The 22470-nt window shown below is 39.4% G+C and overlaps 1 protein-coding gene across 9 annotated transcripts in view; it reads left to right on the top strand.

The window, feature by feature from the left end:
• Positions 1-22470, top strand: part of EML4 (EMAP like 4) — a 124115-nt gene that overhangs the window by 36883 nt on the left and 64762 nt on the right. Inside the window, exon 1 of one of the 9 annotated variants that reach the window (XM_075204167.1) lies at positions 21742-22012. The exons of the other annotated variants lie outside the window; for them this stretch is intronic. Within the exon in view, the coding sequence (XP_075060268.1) occupies positions 21946-22012 (67 nt within the window). The 5' untranslated portion in view covers positions 21742-21945. Of the gene's footprint in view, positions 1-21741; positions 22013-22470 lie in introns of those variants that run through there. 9 annotated transcript variants of the gene reach the window in all.

Raw genomic sequence — 22470 nt, 5'->3', positions numbered from 1 at the left:
TTGCTTCCACTTAACTTTTTAATGCTTATTGTACCTTCTCGTGTGGGTAGTTGCTTTAAATATAGAGTTTTAGCATTGGCTGACTGCACAGCTTTGTATTTACTGCTGGATTTGGCAAAAGACACCACAGACCTTTTTAGCTTGATGAGGGTCTTTTACTACTATCGGCAAAGGAGAGATAATTGGGAAGAGTGAAAAAAAGCAACTTAAAGTGTTGGATAAATGCTGAATTATGAAAGTTTGGTTTAATTTCCAGTAAACATGTTGGTTGGAGGAAGTGGTGAGGTTCTGCTATTATGTATAAAATGGTGTTTATAATGAATGGGGGTATTGCTTGGGGAACGTAACGTCCATTACTTAGTCTCTAGTGATGTAAGCCTGCCAGATCCTTCTGTATTTAAGTACTCATCTGAAACGCCCCAAGTCCCCCGTGACCCAATCCTCTGGCTGTTCATGTATGTTGGAGTTTGCAGTCATTTGAAGAGACTAAGAAAATATTGCTTTACCAAACATTCAGAACATGTTCTAGTCGTGTTAATTTGTTCATTGTATTCTACTATGGCAGGGGGTAGGCAACCTGCGGCTCTCCAGATGTTGTGAAACTACAAGTCCCTGCATGCTTTGCCAGTAGATAACCAGCAGATAGGTGGCAAGGAATGCTGGGATTTGTAGTTTCACAAACACCTGGAGAGCCGCAGGTTGCCTACCCCTGTACTATAGCATGATTTTAAATTAGATTTTTTTTTTCTACGAAGGCTTTATTAACACAGACAATTACGTGTGTGTGTGTGTGTGTGTGTGTTTATCTCACTGCCAGCGTCCCCCCTGCTAAACCTTTGGCAGAATCTTATACGTTCTGCAAGATGTCTGTTTTCAATTTCCCACAGTTTTGGAATGGATACCGTGCACAGGGCTTATTCCCACAGTAATATCATTTGGTTTCAAGCCATTATTGTATGACCGGTAACCTGGTCAGTCTGCTGGCAAGTGTTCTGAGATAAAGAAAGACCCTTCTGTATTTGTGTTGGAAAAAAAACATGCCGGCTAAAGGGTTCAGACGCTTCTCGGCAGCCAGGAAATATAATGCACAATAAAACTTCACATGAGATAAAGCTGAGGCTGAGAAATATTGCAGGTATCTCAAGAAGAACGACATTGCTGCAGTGGTTGGAAATGAAAACAAGCAAGGAGACAAGCAGGAGAGTTGTAGAAAGACCATCTGGCTGAGGAATGTGGAGGAGTGGTCCCAGATTTAAGCAGGCGATGATGGCAGGGCTATTTAAAGACCATTCCAGGCATGCTATGCACAGATCCACATTTCTGAAATTGGTTTAATAGCTTCTTGCTTTAAGAATTTGATGTAGTATTTAATGGAATGTCTTAAATCTTTCCATCTCTTGTAGTGTGTGAAGTTTGTTTTCTTATCCTAGTAGCATCTATATCAAGTGGAATGTAGGATAACATGTGCGCACAGCATTTACGCTATACCTGTTACTAGAATAAATTCAGCACATTCTGAAATTCACCAGAGTTTGAGATTTGCTGGCGGGAAATGAATTTTTGAATTGCACCAGATCTGTTTACAAATAAAAAAAATAATAATAATAAAAAAAAATAATTGGTAAATAAGTAACGGCTGCTGAAGAATCGAGGTCGCTCGTAGTGCGTGAAATGTAAAGAAACCAACCAGTAAATATCGCATGTCTACAGCTTTATAAAGAGCTTTGTATCTCCTGACTTGTGACAGGCGATGACTATCGGTGACCCAGACTTTGCACACTGCATTTTTATACAGAAGTGGAAGCTGCTCCATCAATTGATAGGTTCAAATTGGGTACTTAAAAGGGTGGGGATATGCTAAAAAGAACAAGTACAGCGAAAATCCCCCAGCACACTGCTATAACCAGCACAGAAGCTGCAATTTCTACTTGTACATAAAAATGCAAAAGTCTCAGTTGCACACATTTGCAAATGTATGGGAAGCCACCCGCCACTCCACGGCGCTTCTGCTAATAGGATGGTCCTAACTCTAAGCAGGGAGAGTCCCTATATTGGGCCATACATGTGTTTTTAATTTGGGAGCTAACTTATCAAGAAGTACCCCAGAAGCCTCCAATGGCAATACAGCGCCAGCACTCCCCCTCAGCTATTGACACCAACATGCCTCTCGGACAAATAATATAGAAGTGTAAGTTGCTAACTCCATTTATAGGTTCATAGCAGGTGCTTGAAAGGATGGGGTTATCCTAAAAGGAACAAATACACAAAATAAAAAATTCTAATTTTGGCGTGGCTCACAAGTTGGGAGGTTAAATTTGAGCAAATTGTAACATTTTGAAACGCTCATACCCCTTGGACACATTGTTTCAGTGTGATACATGCTGTGCGTTTGTGAACAGAATGTGTCTATGGAACAAGCTTGAGGCTTCCAGGTGTCTAATACCCCTTCCTCAACAACCCGGGTTGAGGCCGATTGTGAACGGATCCCCTGCATCTACCCGGGTCTTTTGGAGGGTTATTCCCAGGTAGATGCCAGTCTGAACGGTGAGACCCGGGTTTTTCAACTATTGGGTAAAGAAATTAACAATCACAAGAGGAGCCAATCAGAGCTCCTCTTGTGAAGTTGACAGGGAGACCCAGGCAGACCCGGTTTCAATGTGAACCTGATAGAGCCGCCCACCCCGGCAAATTCCCGGATCAATCACCTGGCAATATCCCAGGTTCATATAACTGGGATATTACCGGGGCCGCAATGTTGGCGCAGCATAAGTGATGAATAGAGGGCAACTATGGCATTTCTTAGTTCAAGGTAAATTGTACTGCATTCTAAACTGACATAAATAATGTATGAATCAGCTGTGTTGTGATTTCTCTTGTGGAGTTGGGTGTAATTTTACACTGAAAAATGAAGCCCAATAAAATGAGTATATTTACGTCCCTATGCTGTGCAGCATACATCCAGTTCTGCGCTTGTAGCATATAGGCCAGGACACACACACACACACACACACACACACACACACACACACACACACACACTATATGAATAAATGTAGTAGAGCAATTTTAATTTTTAAAATAAGCCCACAAAATCCCATAATATATAAATGATCAGTGAAGAAAACACCCATCTGCGTCAGGTTTATTCACAATTCAGCTAGCAAGTGCTGGCGATCGTCGTCAGTGTGTTTACACTTGCCCTAGGTCCGCTCTGCATCTGGCCCAATAGGTTTACTATGCAAATAATTGATTCCTAAAGCAGCATCATGTTGCACATCTAAGGCTGGGCACACACTACAGAGTGTTCAGACAATTATCGGGTCAATCGCCTGATAAACTGTTTGCCACAATATTGCTTTAGTGTGTACACGCCAACGGTGAACAATTATAATTCCAAAGCACATGGTTTTGTTTGATTTTTTTTTTATAAAAGGGCTGTTCCACTCCTGCAGTATGTAAGCACTCATGACCAGCAGTGTCCATACATCTCTATGGAGTGTGCAGAGTCACCATCTTATCAGTTGATGGTTATGACAGATGAAGAGCACAGATCTGATGGTAAATCTAAAACGTGTATAGTGTACACAGGAATCTGCAGGCCGATCGGGACTTTTTTTTTCTCAGTCATTGATGAATCGTTAACGATATTGTATCGGGAGAAATTTTCTGTAGTGTGTACCCAGCCTTTTAGAGAAGTGTTATCCAGGTGTGAATTAGCATGGACAGTAGATCTTTATGTAGATACGAACATTCTGCTTCATGCAATCAACACACAGCATTAAATGTCCATTATGGATACCTAGATTAACATTGGCCACGTTAAATCTTAAGACTGTGAAACCATCTGTTCACCTTTGTTTGTGTGTGTGTGTGTATATTTATATATTTTTTATTTTTTTTATATTGTGAGATGAAGTCTGTCCTATACACAAGTAATGCAGATCATGCTTTAGTTTTGCTTTGTCTACTTATAAAGCCACTTAAGGACTGTATCTCAGGGAGGAGGAGTGTTCTGGAGTTACAAAGGATGATGTTTAAATCCGCGACCTTGATTTAAATCCCGTTGTTTGCTTTTTGTAATCTTGTCAAGTTTAATTCCACGTTATGCTTGGGGCCACAAATATTGGAATGTAAGCTGTCTGGGGAGGGGATTAGTCCTGCGATGTACAGAATTATAGCAGTGTGTTTTAATAATAATAATTTCACTGTGTATATCCTGTAAAAGTTGCTATTGATTTTGATTAGTCTTTCATGCAGTGCACGAGTTAGTATTATACACGTTTGTGTTTGAAGTTCTAGTCTATATTCTAACAAGATTATTTGTAATACATATTTATCGTTTAACATGAACATCTTTTTACACTAGACAATTAAAATACATAAAGCAGTTGGGAGTAAATAGTACATTCTAAAGTTTAATTTCTGCATTCAGTATTATGGCATGTTGCACTATTCTAACGCGCTCTAATTGTAAATATCCAAGACTATAAAAATCTCATTCAACGATGGAACAATGTCGTTCCAATTCTGCAGTGTGTATGCTCTCAGGAACGGCAGTGTCCCTAGATCTCTATGGAGTGTGTAAAGTCAGGATCTTTTAAGGCGAGTGTTATGACAGATGAAGATCAGATCAGGCGGTAAATCTTGTAAACCGTGTGTAGCGTATACACGTGAATTAGCAGACTGATTGGGTTAACTATATTGCATCACACATAGTGTGCATCCAGCCTAAAGCTAGATGACAAATGCTCCTTGTGACTAATCTGTTATGGGATATCACTAATTTTAAAGTGGACGAGTCATCCCTGCATTGCAAACCTAGGGCAAGATGTTTCCAAAATGTAGTTTTTTGTTAGCCCTCTGTGCAGGCTATGAGCAAATTTAGGGGTTTGTGTTCTACCCGGTTTTGTCGAAGCCTAGCCACACCCCAAATGATGACACAAATCTTTCCATTAGGGCACGCCCCAAAAAATTGGTCACTGGCGCTACCGATGTAGGTATGTGTTTTGTGTGCCATTGTTCTGGAACTCTGTGTTTTTGAGATCCCAAAAGAGGTAGTTTCAAATGGATTGTATTACACAACAGACAGTAACACAACTTGAGGTCCCCATATACAGGTTGTGCATATCTGATTGAATTAGATTGAATTGTCTACACAACCTGTTGTGTAGATATGACCATTATATACTTCTGTGTTGACTCTTCCTTCTGTAAGGGCGCTCTCCTCTCATTCTTAACCTTAAATCTGGGACATCCATGTGACAGGACATTTGCTTTGTCTATTTAAAAAATAAAACCATTCCACACCCCTCCGACCTTCTGACGTGTACACTCAGAAGCTGTGTGGGCTGAGTAATAAACATGATTGTGTGTTTCTGGTCTCATTGTTTACTACTGAGTTCATAAACTGCTTTCCCATGAATACTGGTTAAGCAAACAAAATGATTGCCTTGCCTGTGTGTAGGTGATTGGCTCATCCTAGGAGCTGGGGAACAGGGAGGATTATGGTCAGGAGATTATTTTCTTAATTGTTCAGCTGGTTGAGGAACTAAACTGTAACATTATTTAGCACTATTGATCTCCACTGTAGGTTGACTTAAGTGCTTTGTTCCTTCATTTTTATTTATTTTTGTCAATGCAACTGAACCGCAAAAGTGTCATCTTTTAAATAAGTGTTTCAGTGAAGCCCTTAATGTCTGACTTCCTGAACATGACAAGTGGCCTTCTAACTTTTTAGGTTTCTTAAGCTTGCTGGCTTGTGCATGGTGTCCTGCACCTATTACCGAATAAATTAGTTTTATATATGTTGGTGTCTCTCTTTGTATTCTGTTGTAGATGTTTTTTGTTTTTTTTGTTTCCTCCCCCCCCACCCCCAACTAACTGTCCAATTTTTGGGAGTTTGCTGCATTTAAATGCATTGGTAAACCTGCAAGGATTTAAAAAAAAATAAAAAAATTCTAGCATATTTTACTCTAATTACTGGCTTTTTAATTCTATTTTTTTTTTTTTTTTTTTTTTTTTTAAAGACAAAAGCAAAAAAAATCTATATATAATTAAAAGGTAGGCTTATAATCCAATCAAACTTTGAGCTCACCAGCCTAAATGCATTGATGTTGTACTCTGCACAATACTGCTGCTATGGGTAACTGATACCAAATTCTTGGTTGCCTTCAGAAATGTTAAACGCCAAATTAGACAAATTTTGATTTAGAATTTTGCAATATAAACTTTAGGCGAACCTGCTCTTTGACCAGGTTTTACTGCAAGCGCAAAGCAAGCGTTGTTTAGTAAACAACCCCAAGTGTGTCTAAATAACTGTACTAATGTAACAGTGCTGCTTAGAGGATATTTCCCAGATATAGAAGATACCAGAGTGACCAGTAATCATATTGCCGTTGAAGCTCTTGACAGTAACTGACACCCACTTTCTGTGATGAAAGATGAACGGCAGCGTGCGATCCAGTGCTGAGCAGAGCAAGACCTGGCTTATGGTGGATTTATAGAACCCGTATCCAGCTGCCTTCTGAGCTTTCCATCCTCTGCGCCTCAAGTCCATACCACAGACAATAAATAGGTGAAGAGTGGATTGGCCGCTGCCCTTTCATTCCTACAGAACCCTGCACAGAAGTGTCTAGGAGTTTTGGCAAGGCTGAAATATCATCTTTATTCTAAATTACAGCTCAACTTTTGTAACAGGGAAATGTGAATATTAAGTGTTAAACAAAGATGTTACATATATGGCACCCAGTATATGTTAATGCATGTGATGATTTTGCTTAAAGTAACACTGGCAAATGGCATGAACAGCGACAGCAGGAATGAATGTGCCGTGAAGTGTTCATTGCAATTCAAATGTGAGTTTCCTGGTATTTAACTTGTTTCCTCTTACTTAGTATCTCGTTAATCTAGTAAGATTGAAAGTGAATCTAATAATGGATATTACAGTAAATTTAGTAGTGTTGAGTGTGCCGTATAGACTTGTTCGTTGCATACAATTGTCTTTGTAACGCGTATTAATATTCATAGTTAGCCTTGTTCTGTTTGTTGTACAGAGGAAAAGGAAAGAAAAAAAAAAGGGCCATTGCCTTTTTAAGTTGTACCACAGTAAGTGGTACCAAATTGTTTTTTGGCGAAGCTCAAGGTAAAATAATTCCAGTTCTGGCAGTGAAGGGCTCTTGGACGGCTGAGTTCCTACTCGAAGGTGCAGAAATGATGCTCTTGAAATGCTCAGGTATTTGTAAATACTGCATCCTGTTCAGCAAGGTCACGTCAGGACAGTGTGCGACGTGTAGCTGGAGTATTCTCAGTGTGTGCCTCTTGGCTCCCCATGCTGTGTCTTCCTTCCTGCCTCTCGCTGTAAAATCATTACCATCCTTTCACGTCTTTAAGGAGACGCTGAAGACTTCTAGCCGTTCGCTTTGGTATCGCTAACTTAGTCGTACTCATTCGGAAGCACAATTATGGCGGCTGTTTAAAAAACGGTTTGGCTTCTCTTTATATGCCGGGTTTTTATAACCTGGAAGAATGTAGAGGATGGGTAAAACATTTCATGCAGTTGTTATGCAGTAACCGGTCACAAGGAATCAATGAGAAGGTTTTCAAGTCAAACTTTATAAAAGCGATTATCTGCTTGGAACTGCTGGCGTCTGGATTCTGACTGCTTTTATTTGTGATAATGACACATACCTGGACCCATCCAACATATACTTCAAAATGAAAAACTAGACAAAAGCAAACCATTGTGAAGCAAGTCAAGATTGCAACATTAATTTTATTTTTTATTTTGTTTTTCAAGCTGCAAATACCACTATAATCAGCTGTTTTGTGAATTCGGTCAATATGTTAATAAGCTTAGGCTCTTGAAGCTATGCTGTGGGGGGGGGTTGGAATTTTGATAACCAGGACAATGTTTAGATTATATGTAAAATGGAAAAATCAAACAAACCCCGGTTACGACCAGTAGTGAATGTTCCTGGTGTACTTTCGTACAAAGCACATTTAATTGATTGTAACCAAAATATCTTTCTACCAGTACCGGTAGCCGTTGTAGGGACGGCTGGGTTTCTGTAGTCTTATGTTTAACCACTTACTAAAGGAATATAAAATCTTTTCCTGTTGGTGATGCGTCTGTAGCGATATTAAAGGGGCCCTTTGCATGTTCATGTCAAGAGAGCGAAGGAGCAAAGTTTTGGAATAGCCTACAAACTGCACACAGATCATTACCTTATTGGTTTCCCTTCCTTAGTGCTCACTGACTTCTGCCAAATAAGCAGAACGAATTGTTCATTCATTGGCTGTGCAAAACTGAGGAGACGAACAGTGGAGCAAGAGGAAGGAGTACAGATTCCTCTTTCTTTAAAGCGTCTACCCCTCAAATCGCCTATGTCAAGTCTCATTTCTCTAAGCCTGAGGGTTATACCCAACCGTAATACAGGCGGTGTAGGGACGGCGTATAGCAAGGTACAATTACTGTGTGTATATGTATGGTATAGATGTCGTACATACACACAGGCTAAAATAACTTTCTTTACAGAAGTTTTCATAATCATTTAGAAAGTAAAAGCTGCAGGAGTTAATCTGGGTCATGAGGAGAGGACTTCCTGCTCCAGCAGACTTCCTGTCGTTCATTCAAATCCTGTGTGTGTGTGTGTATATATGTATATATATGTGTGTGTGTGTGTGTGTATGTGTGCATACGTGCATACATACATACATACATACATACATACATACATACATACATACATACATACATACATATGTGATATAGATTCCTTTAAAGTGTGATGTCAGAGTGGTTAACATCTAACACTAGGGTTATATTTTGGTGGTGTAGACTTTACGGTTTGCATAGTAAAGGGCATGTTTGACTCGGAGGGTTAGTTTTTGGGTTAAAAGGGTTATATAGACCAATGCACGGTTTGTTAGACGCCAAAATAGAAAGTTTCATTTTTTAAAATGTTATTGCTACAAAGCTGAGGAGTTTTTGATCATGTTTTGAGTTTCTAATTTTAGGCCTCCTCTGCTGTACTGAAATGGTATGTGTAACACTCGCAGCTAGCGTCCGTTCATCTACCATACTGATCCTCTGTCATATTCTCTTATCGTAGATCGTCACTTTACACCAGTATGTTCTTATATAGAAAATCAAATGTTCTCTAACACTATAGGCTGTTTATATCATTTAAGTCACAAAAGTTCTCATTTTATTGTTGTACTGAATATATTATCATGTATAAATGTATGTAGAACCATGACACCTTCTGGCTTAATAATAAAACCATTGATTTCTATCCTGTCGCAAAAAGAAAAACATTGTGTGGCTCAGTGGTGAGCATTGCTGCCTTACAGCGCTGTGGTAATGGTTTCGATTTTCTTCTGTGATCATATCTGTGTGGACTTTGTACGCTCTCCCAGTGTTTTCCTCCCACACAGTCCAAGAGCATACTGGTAGCTTAATTTACTTCCGACGATAATGGGCCCTAGTGTGTGTTACTAGGGAATTTACACTGTAAGCTCCAATTGGGCAGGGACTGATAGGTGCACTCGGATGCTATTCTGTGGAAGCTCACACAAGTCGACCACCTCGCCCTCTGCAACAACGTAAAGTGATTTGTGTCGTATTGGAAGAGATGTTTCTCCAGTAACTTTTATAAATCTTGCTTTTTTTTTTTCTCTTTTGTCATGCTGACAAGTTTTCCACTCCCAGCAGTTTCTTAAGATGTAGATTGCATTATAAATGTATGTTTTGTGGTGGTTTTATTTTTTGACATTTTTTGTTCTATAATCTTCACAAGAAGTCTTTGCTAGTTGTATTTTGTAGTCTGGTTCTTGTGCATACAGAGATTATTACTCTCTGCGGAATGTTTGCATTTACGAAGTAGTACAGGCCATGGGAAAGTACTGTGAAAAGGAAATCTCCTACTACACTGTGAATTGTAAGACCGTATCCTGTCCTACCTCAGAGGGAGACGACATGGGTCTGATTCATTAAGGCGTGCAAAATGAGTGCATTGGGCATTTAAAAATAACACGAAAAACGTATGTAATTCAGGCATATGGACGTCCATATTTAACTACAAGTGGATCTGAAGTGTCTTGTTGAATACAGGTCTAGGTGCGCTGCTTATACAGCACTTGTCCTATTGAGACAGACACAACACACTGCTGGATATGAACAATACAGATGTGCAGTATATAGTTCCAGGAGAATGCACAGGGGGGAAAAATATTAAATTCTGGTCACCTGTTAATAAGTCATTAAGAAAGGCATTTATGGAAATGTTCTCAATGCTTACTGAATATAAAATGACAGTGTAATCTCAAGAAGGCAACAAATTTGTTTAAGATGCATTCTATAGTGTGGTGTCCGTTCTTATTACTCTAGTTTAGGGTGGTTTTGCATCTAAGAATGCTGTATCTCTGGTATCATTGGCTCCCCATGGCCTACGGAATTAAATTTAAACTCCTCACCCTCACCTTTTAAAGCTCTTAATCAATCCTCCAATCTCATCTCTACCTACACTCCAAGCCACTCCCCTCCACTCTGCCTGTGACCTCCGCCTCTCTACTTCACTGATCACCTCTTCTCACTCCTGTCTCCAGGACTTTGTCAGGGTTGCTCCCCAGCTGTGGAGCAATCTTCCACGTTCCATCAGGTTAGCATCTACTCTCAAAGGCTTCAAGCGTGCCCTTAAGACTCATTTCTTCAAGTCTCAGTCCTCCTCCTAACTCCCTTGTCCTGGCTCTCTCCCCCAGTTAGTACCACTCTATTTGTGTCTCCTCCTTTCCTTTAGGATGTAAGCTGTCAGGAGCAGGGCCCTCTTTCCTTGTGTGCTCCTTCTACTATTCCATCACCCCCTGTAACTCTTGGCCTGCTTCCCTAGCTGTGTTCTGGTTAAGCTTTGGCCTGCTTCTCGCTGATTTGTACTGTCACTTTCACTCATTGTCCCAAAAATAATTTTGATTTGCATTACCTTGTTACCTGTGTCTGTGTGTGTATTTTTGTTCATTTTTTGTTTTTTCTGTATCATGGGTCACTGTTTTCTGTATGTCATGTACGGCGCTGCGGACCCTTTGTGGCGCCTTATAAATTAAAGATGATAATAATAATAATAATAATATATGCATCTACAGATATCTCGGAAACAAAATTCTTACCAGTTTCTGGAATCTGGTGAGAGTATCCAGATAGAAATAGACTATTGTACAAATGTAATGATGCAATCTCAGTTATTTTGTGAAACCGACCGTTGATCGTTAAATTAATGGGACCCCTCTGTCTTGAGTGGCAATAACAAGATGGTTGGTGGCACTTGGTACATAGTGATGGGTGTAAACCTTCTCCCCTTATGGCCAACTTGTAGTCAAGGTCAGGTCTTGGAACCCCTCCTCATCAGACTCTAATACATTGAGGCTCTCCAGTAGTACTAAGTACCACTTTGATTTAGAACATTCCTGTTACCAAAAGTCTCACCTCTATATCTGTACATTGTATTTTTGACCTTGCTCCAGAACGGTATACACTACATCACCTGGTAGAATGAAAGCTTCGGGCTGTTTGTGTCTTTCCTTTTATATTCTATGATTGATATGAGCATGACTCCCATATCATGAAGCAATTACATTTGGTAAGTTTGGTTAGAAAGCCCCGGCGGCAGTACTTAATTACACCCTTTGTTCCACCTGCTGCTGTGTTTGTGGAAGGAAGGTGCACATGTTTTTCCAGATGATCCCTGAAAGAACATCCTGTTTTGCGTTTTGTTTTCTCGACAAATGACAGGTAGTGTCATCTCTGCCCTAAATCAGGTTTTGTTTATCGAACTAAACCCTTACAAGTAACAATGCAGCCGGCTGAATCGTGTTCCGTGCTGGATCGGTCTGTAGAATCTGACTGGTTATGTGGACATTTCATAAAAATAATGGAGCTGCTCTATGGTGCTTAATGGGTCACCTGATTTCAAGCCGGAACATCTAAAGGCTGTTCTAATGCTCTGAAACACTTGGTTCTAAATTGTCACCGCAGTAGAACACATTTAGAATGAAGAAAGACTATAACATAGTATCTGCTGTACATCTTATACCCTACAGATGTCCCTCCTTCCAGTAATACGTTGCAGACAGTGAGATAAATGTGTCAAAGGAGAACTTTTAAAGTGACTCTTTGGGTAGATCTACTTAACTGTGGGTTTGAAAAAGTGGAGATGTTGCCTATAGGCAACCAATCAGATTCTAGCTACATTTTGTAGAATGTACTAAATAAGAATAGAATCTGGTTGCTATAGGCAACATCTCCACTTTTTCAAACCTGCAGTTTAGTAAATATACCCCTAAAGTACTACATAAAGCAATTATAGATTGTGTGTGTGTGTTGAACTTGTCAAAACTGCCCCCACACACAAGGAACAATCAACAGGATCGCGTTCAAGTTTGGGCACAAACATATGGGGCTCGGCAGATGGAGGCACACACAGGCAGAGATCAGACTTATCAACGTGCCCTAAGATGATCTGATATCGGTCGTTGGTAATTCTTAGGCCTGCCAATCATTGTGGAGCCTCATACAACTCCGTGTCGGGGCAATTAGCTGGTATTGGTGAGATTGTAAGCTTGTAAGCAGGGCCATCTCACCTCTGTCTGTTTTACCCAGTATTGTTTATTACCGTGTTTGCTTCCAATTCTAAAGCGCTACGGAATTTACTGGCGCTATATAAATTTATACCAGCATAAAAATTCTCAGCAGCGTATACGCTCTTCCACTAAATAAACTTTGTACTTATGTGATATACATCCATATATACTATTCTACAGCCTGCTCATGACAGACTGCAAACTGCTTGGCTTAAGGGTTAAAATATTTTCTTTGTCTGCATCTTGTGAAATGTCATGGTTTTTTTTTTTTTTTCCTTGGTCTACTTTTTGTGTGAGACTTGTAAGACCAGGAGTGATCATCACCCTAGGCTGTTTTTCTTTACTTCTGCTGTTCCCAGAACGATTCATGAGATAATGGGCAGGGCTGGATTTTAATCATTATAGAGTAGAAAGAAAAAAACCGTGTTGACTTTCTTTCACTTACTGAGATCTGTTGACAAAGGAGAGAAGCGAGGCACTGCCAAGAATAGACAGCCCGAATCCCTGCCAGCCTTCCTCTTAAAACCTACAATGTGGCCTTGGCAGGCTTTTTTTCTTATGAAAGTAGTGGTGTGAATATTATGGAAAATTGCCTGAACTCCGGTAGAGTTTTGCTGTACTCTTACTGTGCGATGAAAATGATATAACTAGTGTGTGTGCGTCTCATCTGACACGGCATTCCATTCTATTCATAGCCGGTGAATCTTCTTACAGGCATGTACACAAATAATTTGTTACGATCAGGAAGAATGTTTTGCTTTTTAAAGTGTTTTTTGTTTTGTTTTTCTGTTTTAAATTTTATTAAGTTTGCTTTTTAATGTCTTGCTGTAGATCAAATCTTTCTTGCAAGTCTATGTATATTATAGAGTATTTAACGGAGAATGTACTGTACATTTCTCAATGCACATTAAGCCTTACATGCGTATTTTAACACTCAAATAATTAATTTTAAGCAAATGGACCTGTGCAGACAGTTTTTGACTTGCATTTTTTGCGTACAGTTTCGAATTTGCTAAGCTAAACACTTGGTAAAATATATATTGAAGCGCTTAAGTACATGGCACTCTCTGATTTTAATGACAAAACAATGCTTTCCTTCAGCAAAGACAAACTAATAGGTTTTGTCTACACTTCTAAAGATCACAGGGATTTCCTTGCAGAATAGAAAGACTGACAATGACATATGAGACCTGAATAAGCAAAACATTAATAGATCCGTTCAAATGGATCTAATAGAGGTCACTGTACTAGCTACTATTGGAGACTATTTGCATTGGGTTTATTAGTGCCGTACTTGCCTACTGTACCGGAATGTTGGGTAGACAACCCAGTTTTGGATGCTGCCTCTTTGTAAATAGGGTGTCATGGTCCTGCCCTCCTGCACAATATTAGTACGCCAGCATGCATCGGGGATGGGACAATGATTAGGCTAATCGCACCATCAGTCCCCGTACCACCAGCCTGGAATATCCCATGACTCCTCTGAAGTTGGAAGCACTTGGCAAAAAAAAAAAAAAAAATCGGAGTAATTTCCTGTAGTTGCACCAGCTGCATAAACTTTATCTATGGGAAAAATTCTAGGAAAGTGTATCTGATTTTTCTCTATCAAACATATTTAATCCAGTTTGGCACCACATAAAAGCTCTGTTCTGTTAAAAAAAAAAAAATAAAAAAAAAAAATTGCTTTCTTTTGAAATAAAACAAAGTTCTGGTCATTAAAGGTGTGCGCTTCCTCTGATCATAAATAGGTCCATTGAAAGTAATAAATATAACCACAAAGGCATAAGGATGGTTACAACAAGGACTAAAGTTGCATGTGATGGTATAAAGTATGTATACAAAGTTGACAGTTTAATTCTAATATATTTTCCCCCAGCTGTTGAATTTTATCCCAACATTCTCTATCACTCCTGTAACGCCCTATGTTGGTGATTACTGACTGATCAGATTGGGACATCCGCTCAAGTATCCAGGAGAGAGCATCTTATCAATGACTAGTTTACTAATCTTTTTACATTGTTAAGCTGGGTACACACTACAGGGTTTTCACCAGATTATTGGGCCAATCACATGATAAATGACAGGTCTTAAATTGCATTAGTGTGTCTGCTCTCACGATCATGTTTTATCGCACTAAGGAACATCGTATCGTTTCATGTGATTTTATAAACGGACTAAACATCTCTAAACGATGGAACGATGTTGGACAAATTGTGAAATGTGTATGCGCTCACCATCAGAATTGTAGGCAGATCTCCATAGAGTTTAAAGAGTCACAATCTTTTCAGCAGATGGTTGACAAATGAAGAGCACAGATCTGACGATAAAACGTGTAGTGTGTACATAGGAATCCGCGTGCTGATCAGGACTTTGAGTCTTTGTTAAAATCATTAACGATATCGCATCGGGGGTAAACGTCTGTAGTGCGTGCGTACCCAGCCTTAGTTATATGTATACAAAGTACAGATTTCATGTCTCATTTGTTTAGTTACAGCTCGGCAGCCAAAGAGAAGTTAATTTATAGCTATGACAGCTGCTCCATTGAAACCTTTTGTGAACTGGATTGTGGAAAATTATATTTTCATAAGGTCAAACGGTGATGGTTGTAATGGTTTTTTTTCCCCTCAAACTTGACTCCCCAGGTATGGTTAGGAGACACTTGGCAATGTTGTCACATGAGCAGATGGTTATATTCTATTGCTTCAATGTTTTTGCCCCTGACAATTGTTCATACCTGTGCAACGCTAACTTTTTTTTCTTATCGGCTATTTATATAGCGCCACCAATTCCGCAGCGCTGTACAGAGAACTCGCTTGCGTCACTCCCTGTCCCATTGGAGCTTACAGTTTAAATTCCCTAACACACACAGACAGACACAGACAGAGACTAAGGTCGATTTAATAGCAGCCAATTAAACAACTAGTATTTTTGGAGTGAGGGAGGAAACTGGAGCACTCAGAAATCCCACGCAAACACAGGGAGAATATATGATTTCTTTCTTCGTTTCTGCTTTTATTCCCTGTGTTGTGTAAATAAAGAAATTTGGATGTTCACTATTCGTTTCTTTCAAAAAAAACTTGTTTCTGGCATTTTTTTTGATGCCTTTATCTTTGATATGATGATTGTCACTCTGCCCTGTGTCTGCCTAGTGGAGATGTTGTCTGTAGTATTCTCAGTACATTCACTGCAGTTTAGTGACGCAGAGCAGAGAGTGGATGTCATTCACTGTGGAAAACTTAGTTTCTAGGAACAGAATGCTCTTGGTCTTCTGCATGTTTCTCTTTTCCCTGTCAGTCTTCGCAGTCAGGTAAAAGATTATATTAATATTTAAAAGCATTGTTTATAAAACTTCAGGTATGCCAGTAAGCAAAATGTCTGAGGCTATGTTCATGTTTTGTTTTCAGTGCTTGTCATACCTTCCATCGTGGGACAAGGTCAGGTGGCCAGTTCATGGTCATGTTTTAAGAACCGCGTATCCTCCATAGAAGTGCAAAAATAAAATATATTCAATATTGCTCTGATGCTACATTTTAGCTCAATAAAATTTACTACTGTGTTTGCAACTCCATTAGACTGCTGAAGCAAAGTTCCACATATTTAGGACCGGTTGTTAATGAGATCTGATACAGTGGGAAAAAGTTAAATATATCAATCAGTTAAGCTGCTGTGACATCACTGGCCACTTCCTGTGTGTTAGTCCATCAAACATGCACTGGTCTAATGAAGAGACCTAAGACCAAGGTCTCTGAGCAAACTTTGAGCATACATTGCAAGTAACCCAGAAGCTTGTTGGGGGCAGGGAGGGGGAATTCCTTCCTGTTTTTTTTTAATAGTTAAAATGTTGCTGGACTGCCTGTCTGACCAACACTGGTCAGTGTTTTTTTGGGTGGGGGGGATCGCAGAGGAGGCAAGTCTAATGGAACCACTAATATGCCTACAAATCCATAACCTGTTGGCACAATGTTTTGTTCCATAGCGGCATGATTTTACTAGGGTTAAGGATGTTGGAGAACCAGTTGTGAAAATACACAACTAAAGTTAATAGTTTGGAATGTATGCACATCACATTTCAGTCTACATGACAACGGTTAAGGGCTTCCCAAGAATGGTCTTGTATCTTTTACGGCTCATTCTATAGAATATTTGGACCACTACGGTTAAGCTAAACCAGCTTGTAACACTAAAATGCTGGTAGAAGCTAGAACCAACTAAATGAAGTTCCCAAAACGTTTCCAGACTGACATGTGACTGTTGCTTGCACATTCATCATCATCATTTATATAGCACCAATATATTCCGTAGCGCTTTACAATTGGGGACAAACATAATAAACTAAAACAAACTGGGTAAAACGGACAAAGAGGTGAGAAGGCCCTGCTCGCAAGCTTACAATCTATGGGACAATGGGAATTTGACACATGAGGTTAAGTCTACATTTTGCATTTTGGCCCAGCCAGACTGCAAAGGTAAAAGTGATTCGCTAAATGATCCCGTCACACAACAATGTTGGTCAGGGGGTAGTTGTCTTGTGTAAAATTGTGTAACAGGCTAAAAGTAGCGATGTTAAGAGGGTGGCTGAGGAATATTATAAGCTTGTCTGAAGAGGTAGGTTTTTAGAGAACGCTTGAAAGTTTGTAGACCAGAGGAGAGTCTTACTGTGCGAGGGAGAGAATTCCATAGAGTGGGTGCAGCCTGAAAAAAGTCCTGTAACCGGGAATGGGAGGATGTAATGAGGGTGAAGGAGAGACGCAGATCTTGTGTAGCATGGAGTTGCCGAGTTGGGAGATATTTTGAGACGAGATGTATGTTGGTGCAGCTTTGTTGATGGCCTTGTAGGTTAGTAAAAGTATTTTGTATTGGATTCGGTACAAAACAGGCAGCCAGTGTAGAGACATAGAGTGATTTCAACAGAGGAATAACGATTTGCAAGGAAAATCTGTCTTGCCGCAGCGTGCAAAATAGATTATAGGGGTTTGAGTCTGTTTTTGGGAAGACCAGTAAGTAGGGAAATTGCAATAGTCAATGCGGGAGATAAGTGCATGAATTAAGGTTTTTGCAGTGTATGGAATACCGTGTGTTCCATATTGCTAAAGTTTTCCTCCAGCTTTCATTGTTGCTGATCTGTGGGTATTGGCGTAAGTGGAATCTCCATAACTGTCTACATACTCAAAGGGAGGCGTTCTGTAACAGTGAGATCAAATCTGGAAAAGTATTAAAAATGTAAATTGGCGTCACTTTTTTCAAAACTTTATAGGTTAAACTTGATTTAAAACTGATTTCATGTAAAAACTTTTTTTTTGTTTAGATTTTAGATGTCCTTTTTAGGACTAAAATATTAGGCTACAAAAATGATTTTGGAGTCATTTGAAACCTCCACTCTTGCCAATTTGCTTGTTATTTAGGCCTAGTGCCCACTGGTGTTTTACCAGTGCTTATAGAACTCGCTCTATACTTCCCAGAAGCGTTTACATGCTGAAAATAAATAGAACTCCAGTAAAATACTAGTGTGTATGAGAAGACTAAGGGGTACATTTTATCAAGCTGTGGGTTTGATAAAGTGGAGATGTTTCCTATAGCAACCAATCTGATTCTAGCTGTAATTTTTGTACAATGTTCTAAATAAATAACTAGAATGTGGTTGCTACAGGCAACATCTGCACTTTTTCAAACCCGCAGCTTGATACAATGTACCCCATGTGTCTTACATGCGTTTAAAACACCATTGGGTTTGAGCCTAGATTTTTTTTTCTCCAAAAACAGTTTAAAACTGTTATAGTCAATCAAAGTCTCTAGTTTTAGAATGTACTCCTGTGCATTGGCGTTATAAAGCATGTAATATAATCAGAATTCAAACGCTCGCTAATGCACACTATTAGTAGTGTTATTTTCTCTAAAAGGAGCAAGGTTAGGGGGAGGCGCCCTGTCGTAGATGGAGAATTCAGTCTTCTGTTCATACATTGGATGCAGGAACTAACTGACCTGAAGAGGTATTTGGGAATGTACAAATAATGCAATATATAACCTCCAATTGCTCAGGGATTGTTTTGACATCTAACAGAATTCCTGCTGCCAGCTGGTCGTAAAGACCAGATACCAAACAGGGAACACATGTTGCTTTCATCCAGCATCAAACTGCACATGATTTTGCTGCGAGAAACAGGGCAATCCAGCAGACTGCTTCCCTGCCCCATCCTTCTGGTTAATGCAGTTGTGAGCTCTGTGAAAACCTATTTAGAATGTATCTGCTGCAAACCGTATTTCAGCTGCTGCATGTCACAAAGCTTTACAAGAGGCTGTGGCAGCTACAATGTTAATAGGCTGCACAGTCATTTCTATCTGTCGCTGTAGTTACCGGTCCCTTTAACGCAATGCATGTCTGCCAAATTTCTTCCTACACAACATACTGCCGAGTCAGTGGAAACATGAAGTGAGGTCTGTAATAAATTATCTGCTGGAACAGTGTTCTCTTAAGCTGCAGATGTTAAGAACTAAGACAAAAACAATCCATGGCTGTATTAAGACTGCAGGGCAGCACTAAGCACATTCTGGGAGGACCAGGTCTTCCTCTTTCACTATTTGGTCTGTGAGAGAGAAAAAAAGCGTTTGTTTTCAACCTATGGTGTGTACCTCAATGGTACAACTCGAAATAATGTATTAGTAAATAATCCTAAACAAAACTAATCAGAATATTTGTCTTAAATTCAGGTGTTGCTATAAACGTATTCACACCAGGGGAAATAGAAATGGACACACTTTAGGGGATAAATATTGTGAAACCCTGGAATCGACTATCCACACCAATGTGGAGGAGCTAGGGGGGTGCCTGTGTAAGCACAGCCAATATCTAATAGAATTGTAGTTAATGGGGAATACTGCACATACTTCCTAAATGCAGAACAGTAAATGTTGGTCGGGATCAGTCACTTATTCCAGTTTCAAGAGATTAATGTTTGGGGTGCACAGCTATCAAATTAGTAAGTATGCCTTTAAAGATGGTTACTTGGCATATTATAATGGGGTGCAAGTGGACGTTCTTAAAACGTATGTGATTATCTCTATTTGTAGAAGTTAAGAGCAAAAATGCTCTATACTGTGTAGTTTTGTAAGAAAATCAGGTTTTAGGTTCTGTTTGCTGAGCGTGAATCCTTTTGGAAACTTTGTGTTTCTAAAATGCTGTGTTTAGTGCATCTCCTATCTGATTTTAAAGGAGCCCGTGAAGGCTTGGATTAAACATGTACAAAAAATGTCATTAGATTTGGTACATTCTAAAAGCACTGTTTTCATTATTAGTATTCGTTTTAGTGGTAGTGGTTTATCCTTTAGTTCATCCTTTTATGATACATGAAAGGCATTTAATCTTCCATTAATTTAAATATATCACTGATATAAAGAGATTTGTATGGTTGCAGAGGACCGTAGTTTGTCCTCACAATATGTTTCTATTTGGAGGAAGGCAGGTTAACAAAATGCAAACGTCCTTTGTAATAAGTGTGGATTTTTAAATGTCCCTTTCCCGCATGTGGTCTTCAAGTTAGGGTTTAACATTCTAGTGACCAACAATATTCATTGCAATCCATAAATTCCTTGGTCCCATCTCATGTTATACCCTTTATAATACTTTTGAACGCTTAGATCTTATGTAGCCTTGTGTGTATGGTCCATGTGCAGTCAGACCTGACAGCAATCTGCCTGGATCTCCCTGTGTGTCAGCTGTTGGTCTTATGTTTAAAAAAAAAAAAGTAATTTTTCATTTGTTAGGGGAATCTTTAAATACAGTGTACCTTCAGGTTTAGGAGCACATGGTACATTCAGTCACTGTGATTACATCTCTAAGGAGGACTATTCTCTTAAAAACAGGGAGATTTAATCCAGCAATAGATGAATCTCATGAGTTTATTCACCCAAATGGGAGGAAACTTTCTTTTTCCAATGAGCATTTCTTGTCCTGAATCGTGTATAATCTGTTGTAATAAGCGATTAATCACTTTCCCCATTTTTGAAGGAGATAAATGATCTGATTTTCATGATGCAATGGCAGCTTTGAGTAACAATCTGTGCTGGCCCACATGACCATTACACCCCCATGCCCATTATAGGGGAACATTCCAAACGGAGATGTAGAAATACACATGTATTATAGTAATAGCCCTATATCCGCACACAATGATAACACCATGCCAGCATTCGGGTAGCTTTAACACAAATTTAAAGTGCCCTGTACACGTTATCCCTATCCCCTGACTCCACCACTTCTGTGATCACTTGTCCCACCCGCCACAATGCGGGTACAAGACTTTTACCTTTCCAACTCTAATCCCTGCATTGCTGTTAAACTCAGAAGAGTTTGGGATGTTCATTGGTTAGCAGAGTGGTTAGCATTGCTTCTCCGCATTGCTGGGGCCATGTGTTCAATTTCAACCAGGGCGCTGTCTGTGTGGAGTTTATGTTCTTGATTTTTGTGGGTTACCTCCCACGTTCCAAAAAATATATATATATATATATATATATATATATATATATATATATATATATATATATATATATATATATATATATATATATATATATATATATATATATATATACTGGTAAAGGACTACCCTGGAGTCTCGGGCTGTGGGTGCCACGGTCTAATAACTGCTAGTCTAATAACTAATCACTAGTCCTCTAAATACCAGCCTGGAAATTTTTTAGTATCTTACTATTGACACCAAAGTGACTACTTTAAAAATATTTCTTTAATGGTTTTCTGCAGACTTCAGTATTTTGTTTTTTTTACACTTTATGTAAAATGTGTCAAGAGATCACCTTTAACGTTTATATTAAAACAACTTTATTAAAACTGTTTTCCCAGACACTGGAGAGAGCATAATTTTGGATTAATCTGCTCCAACTTTGCAGCAATACTGAGGAGGGGTGGGGGGATGTGTTTTTCAAATGTTTTCATGTAACTGATAGGCAGAGTAGTAAGGGAAAGGCATTTGCATGTCAGGATGACTGTGCCTGGACTCCTGACATTTGACTCTCATTACTAGCACCAAACTGAGATTTGACTGTGTCTCCTCCCCTCCAGCCTCTTGCTCTTTGCTTAGAGTTGAGCACAGAGGAAACAGGCAGGGCAGCAGTGTCTTCTTGAGCATTTCTTTGTGCCAATACAGAAGTGCTTTGTGGTAGGCCATCTGGGCTGGGGAGGATTTCCTCGCAATTCAAAGTATGACGTCTGTCGCCGTGCACTGGGATTTGCTGTGAAGCTCTTGGAGGTTGCAAGGAAACGTTGACAAATTCGCTTTTAGGACGTGTGGAATAGGTGGTAGGATGGATGCCAGCTTGCCTGACCTCACGCATGCGGGATTTTCCTCCACACTAGGGAACTCGAGCAATGGTAACGTATTCATTCTGTCTTTGGGTGGAATACACAGATCATATACGTATGGTATGTGTGACATGTCAGGAGGAAATGGTTTATGTAGAACATTTCCTAGAAATGAAACCCTGCTAAGTTTATCATGTGAAAACCATTAAAACCAGAATTGCACAGACACCCTTGCTGACGAGTTTGAAATGTGTCATTAAGACTTTAAAAATGTGCAATACTCACTAATCAAAGCGTCGGAGTCTTATAAATGATGTGGTAGAACAGGTTGGTGCTACAACGTTACTTGCATGTTCTGGCTGAAATACTTGTCACATCCAGTTAATCCTCATTGATTTGTAGTAGAAGAGATCTGCTTACAAAAGGAAAATACACTTCTTTTTTTTTTTTTTTTGTTTCAGATATTGGTGTGGTTAGTCTTGAACAGGTTCCTAAATAGGCTATTAATCTGTACGTGCCCCATGTGT

Source organism: Mixophyes fleayi, chromosome 3, assembly GCF_038048845.1.
Source record: "Mixophyes fleayi isolate aMixFle1 chromosome 3, aMixFle1.hap1, whole genome shotgun sequence".
In the NCBI taxonomy this organism is placed as follows: domain Eukaryota; kingdom Metazoa; phylum Chordata; class Amphibia; order Anura; family Limnodynastidae; genus Mixophyes; species Mixophyes fleayi.
The sequence above is the reverse complement of the archived record's forward strand: the minus strand, read 5'-3'. Positions and strand labels throughout refer to the sequence as shown.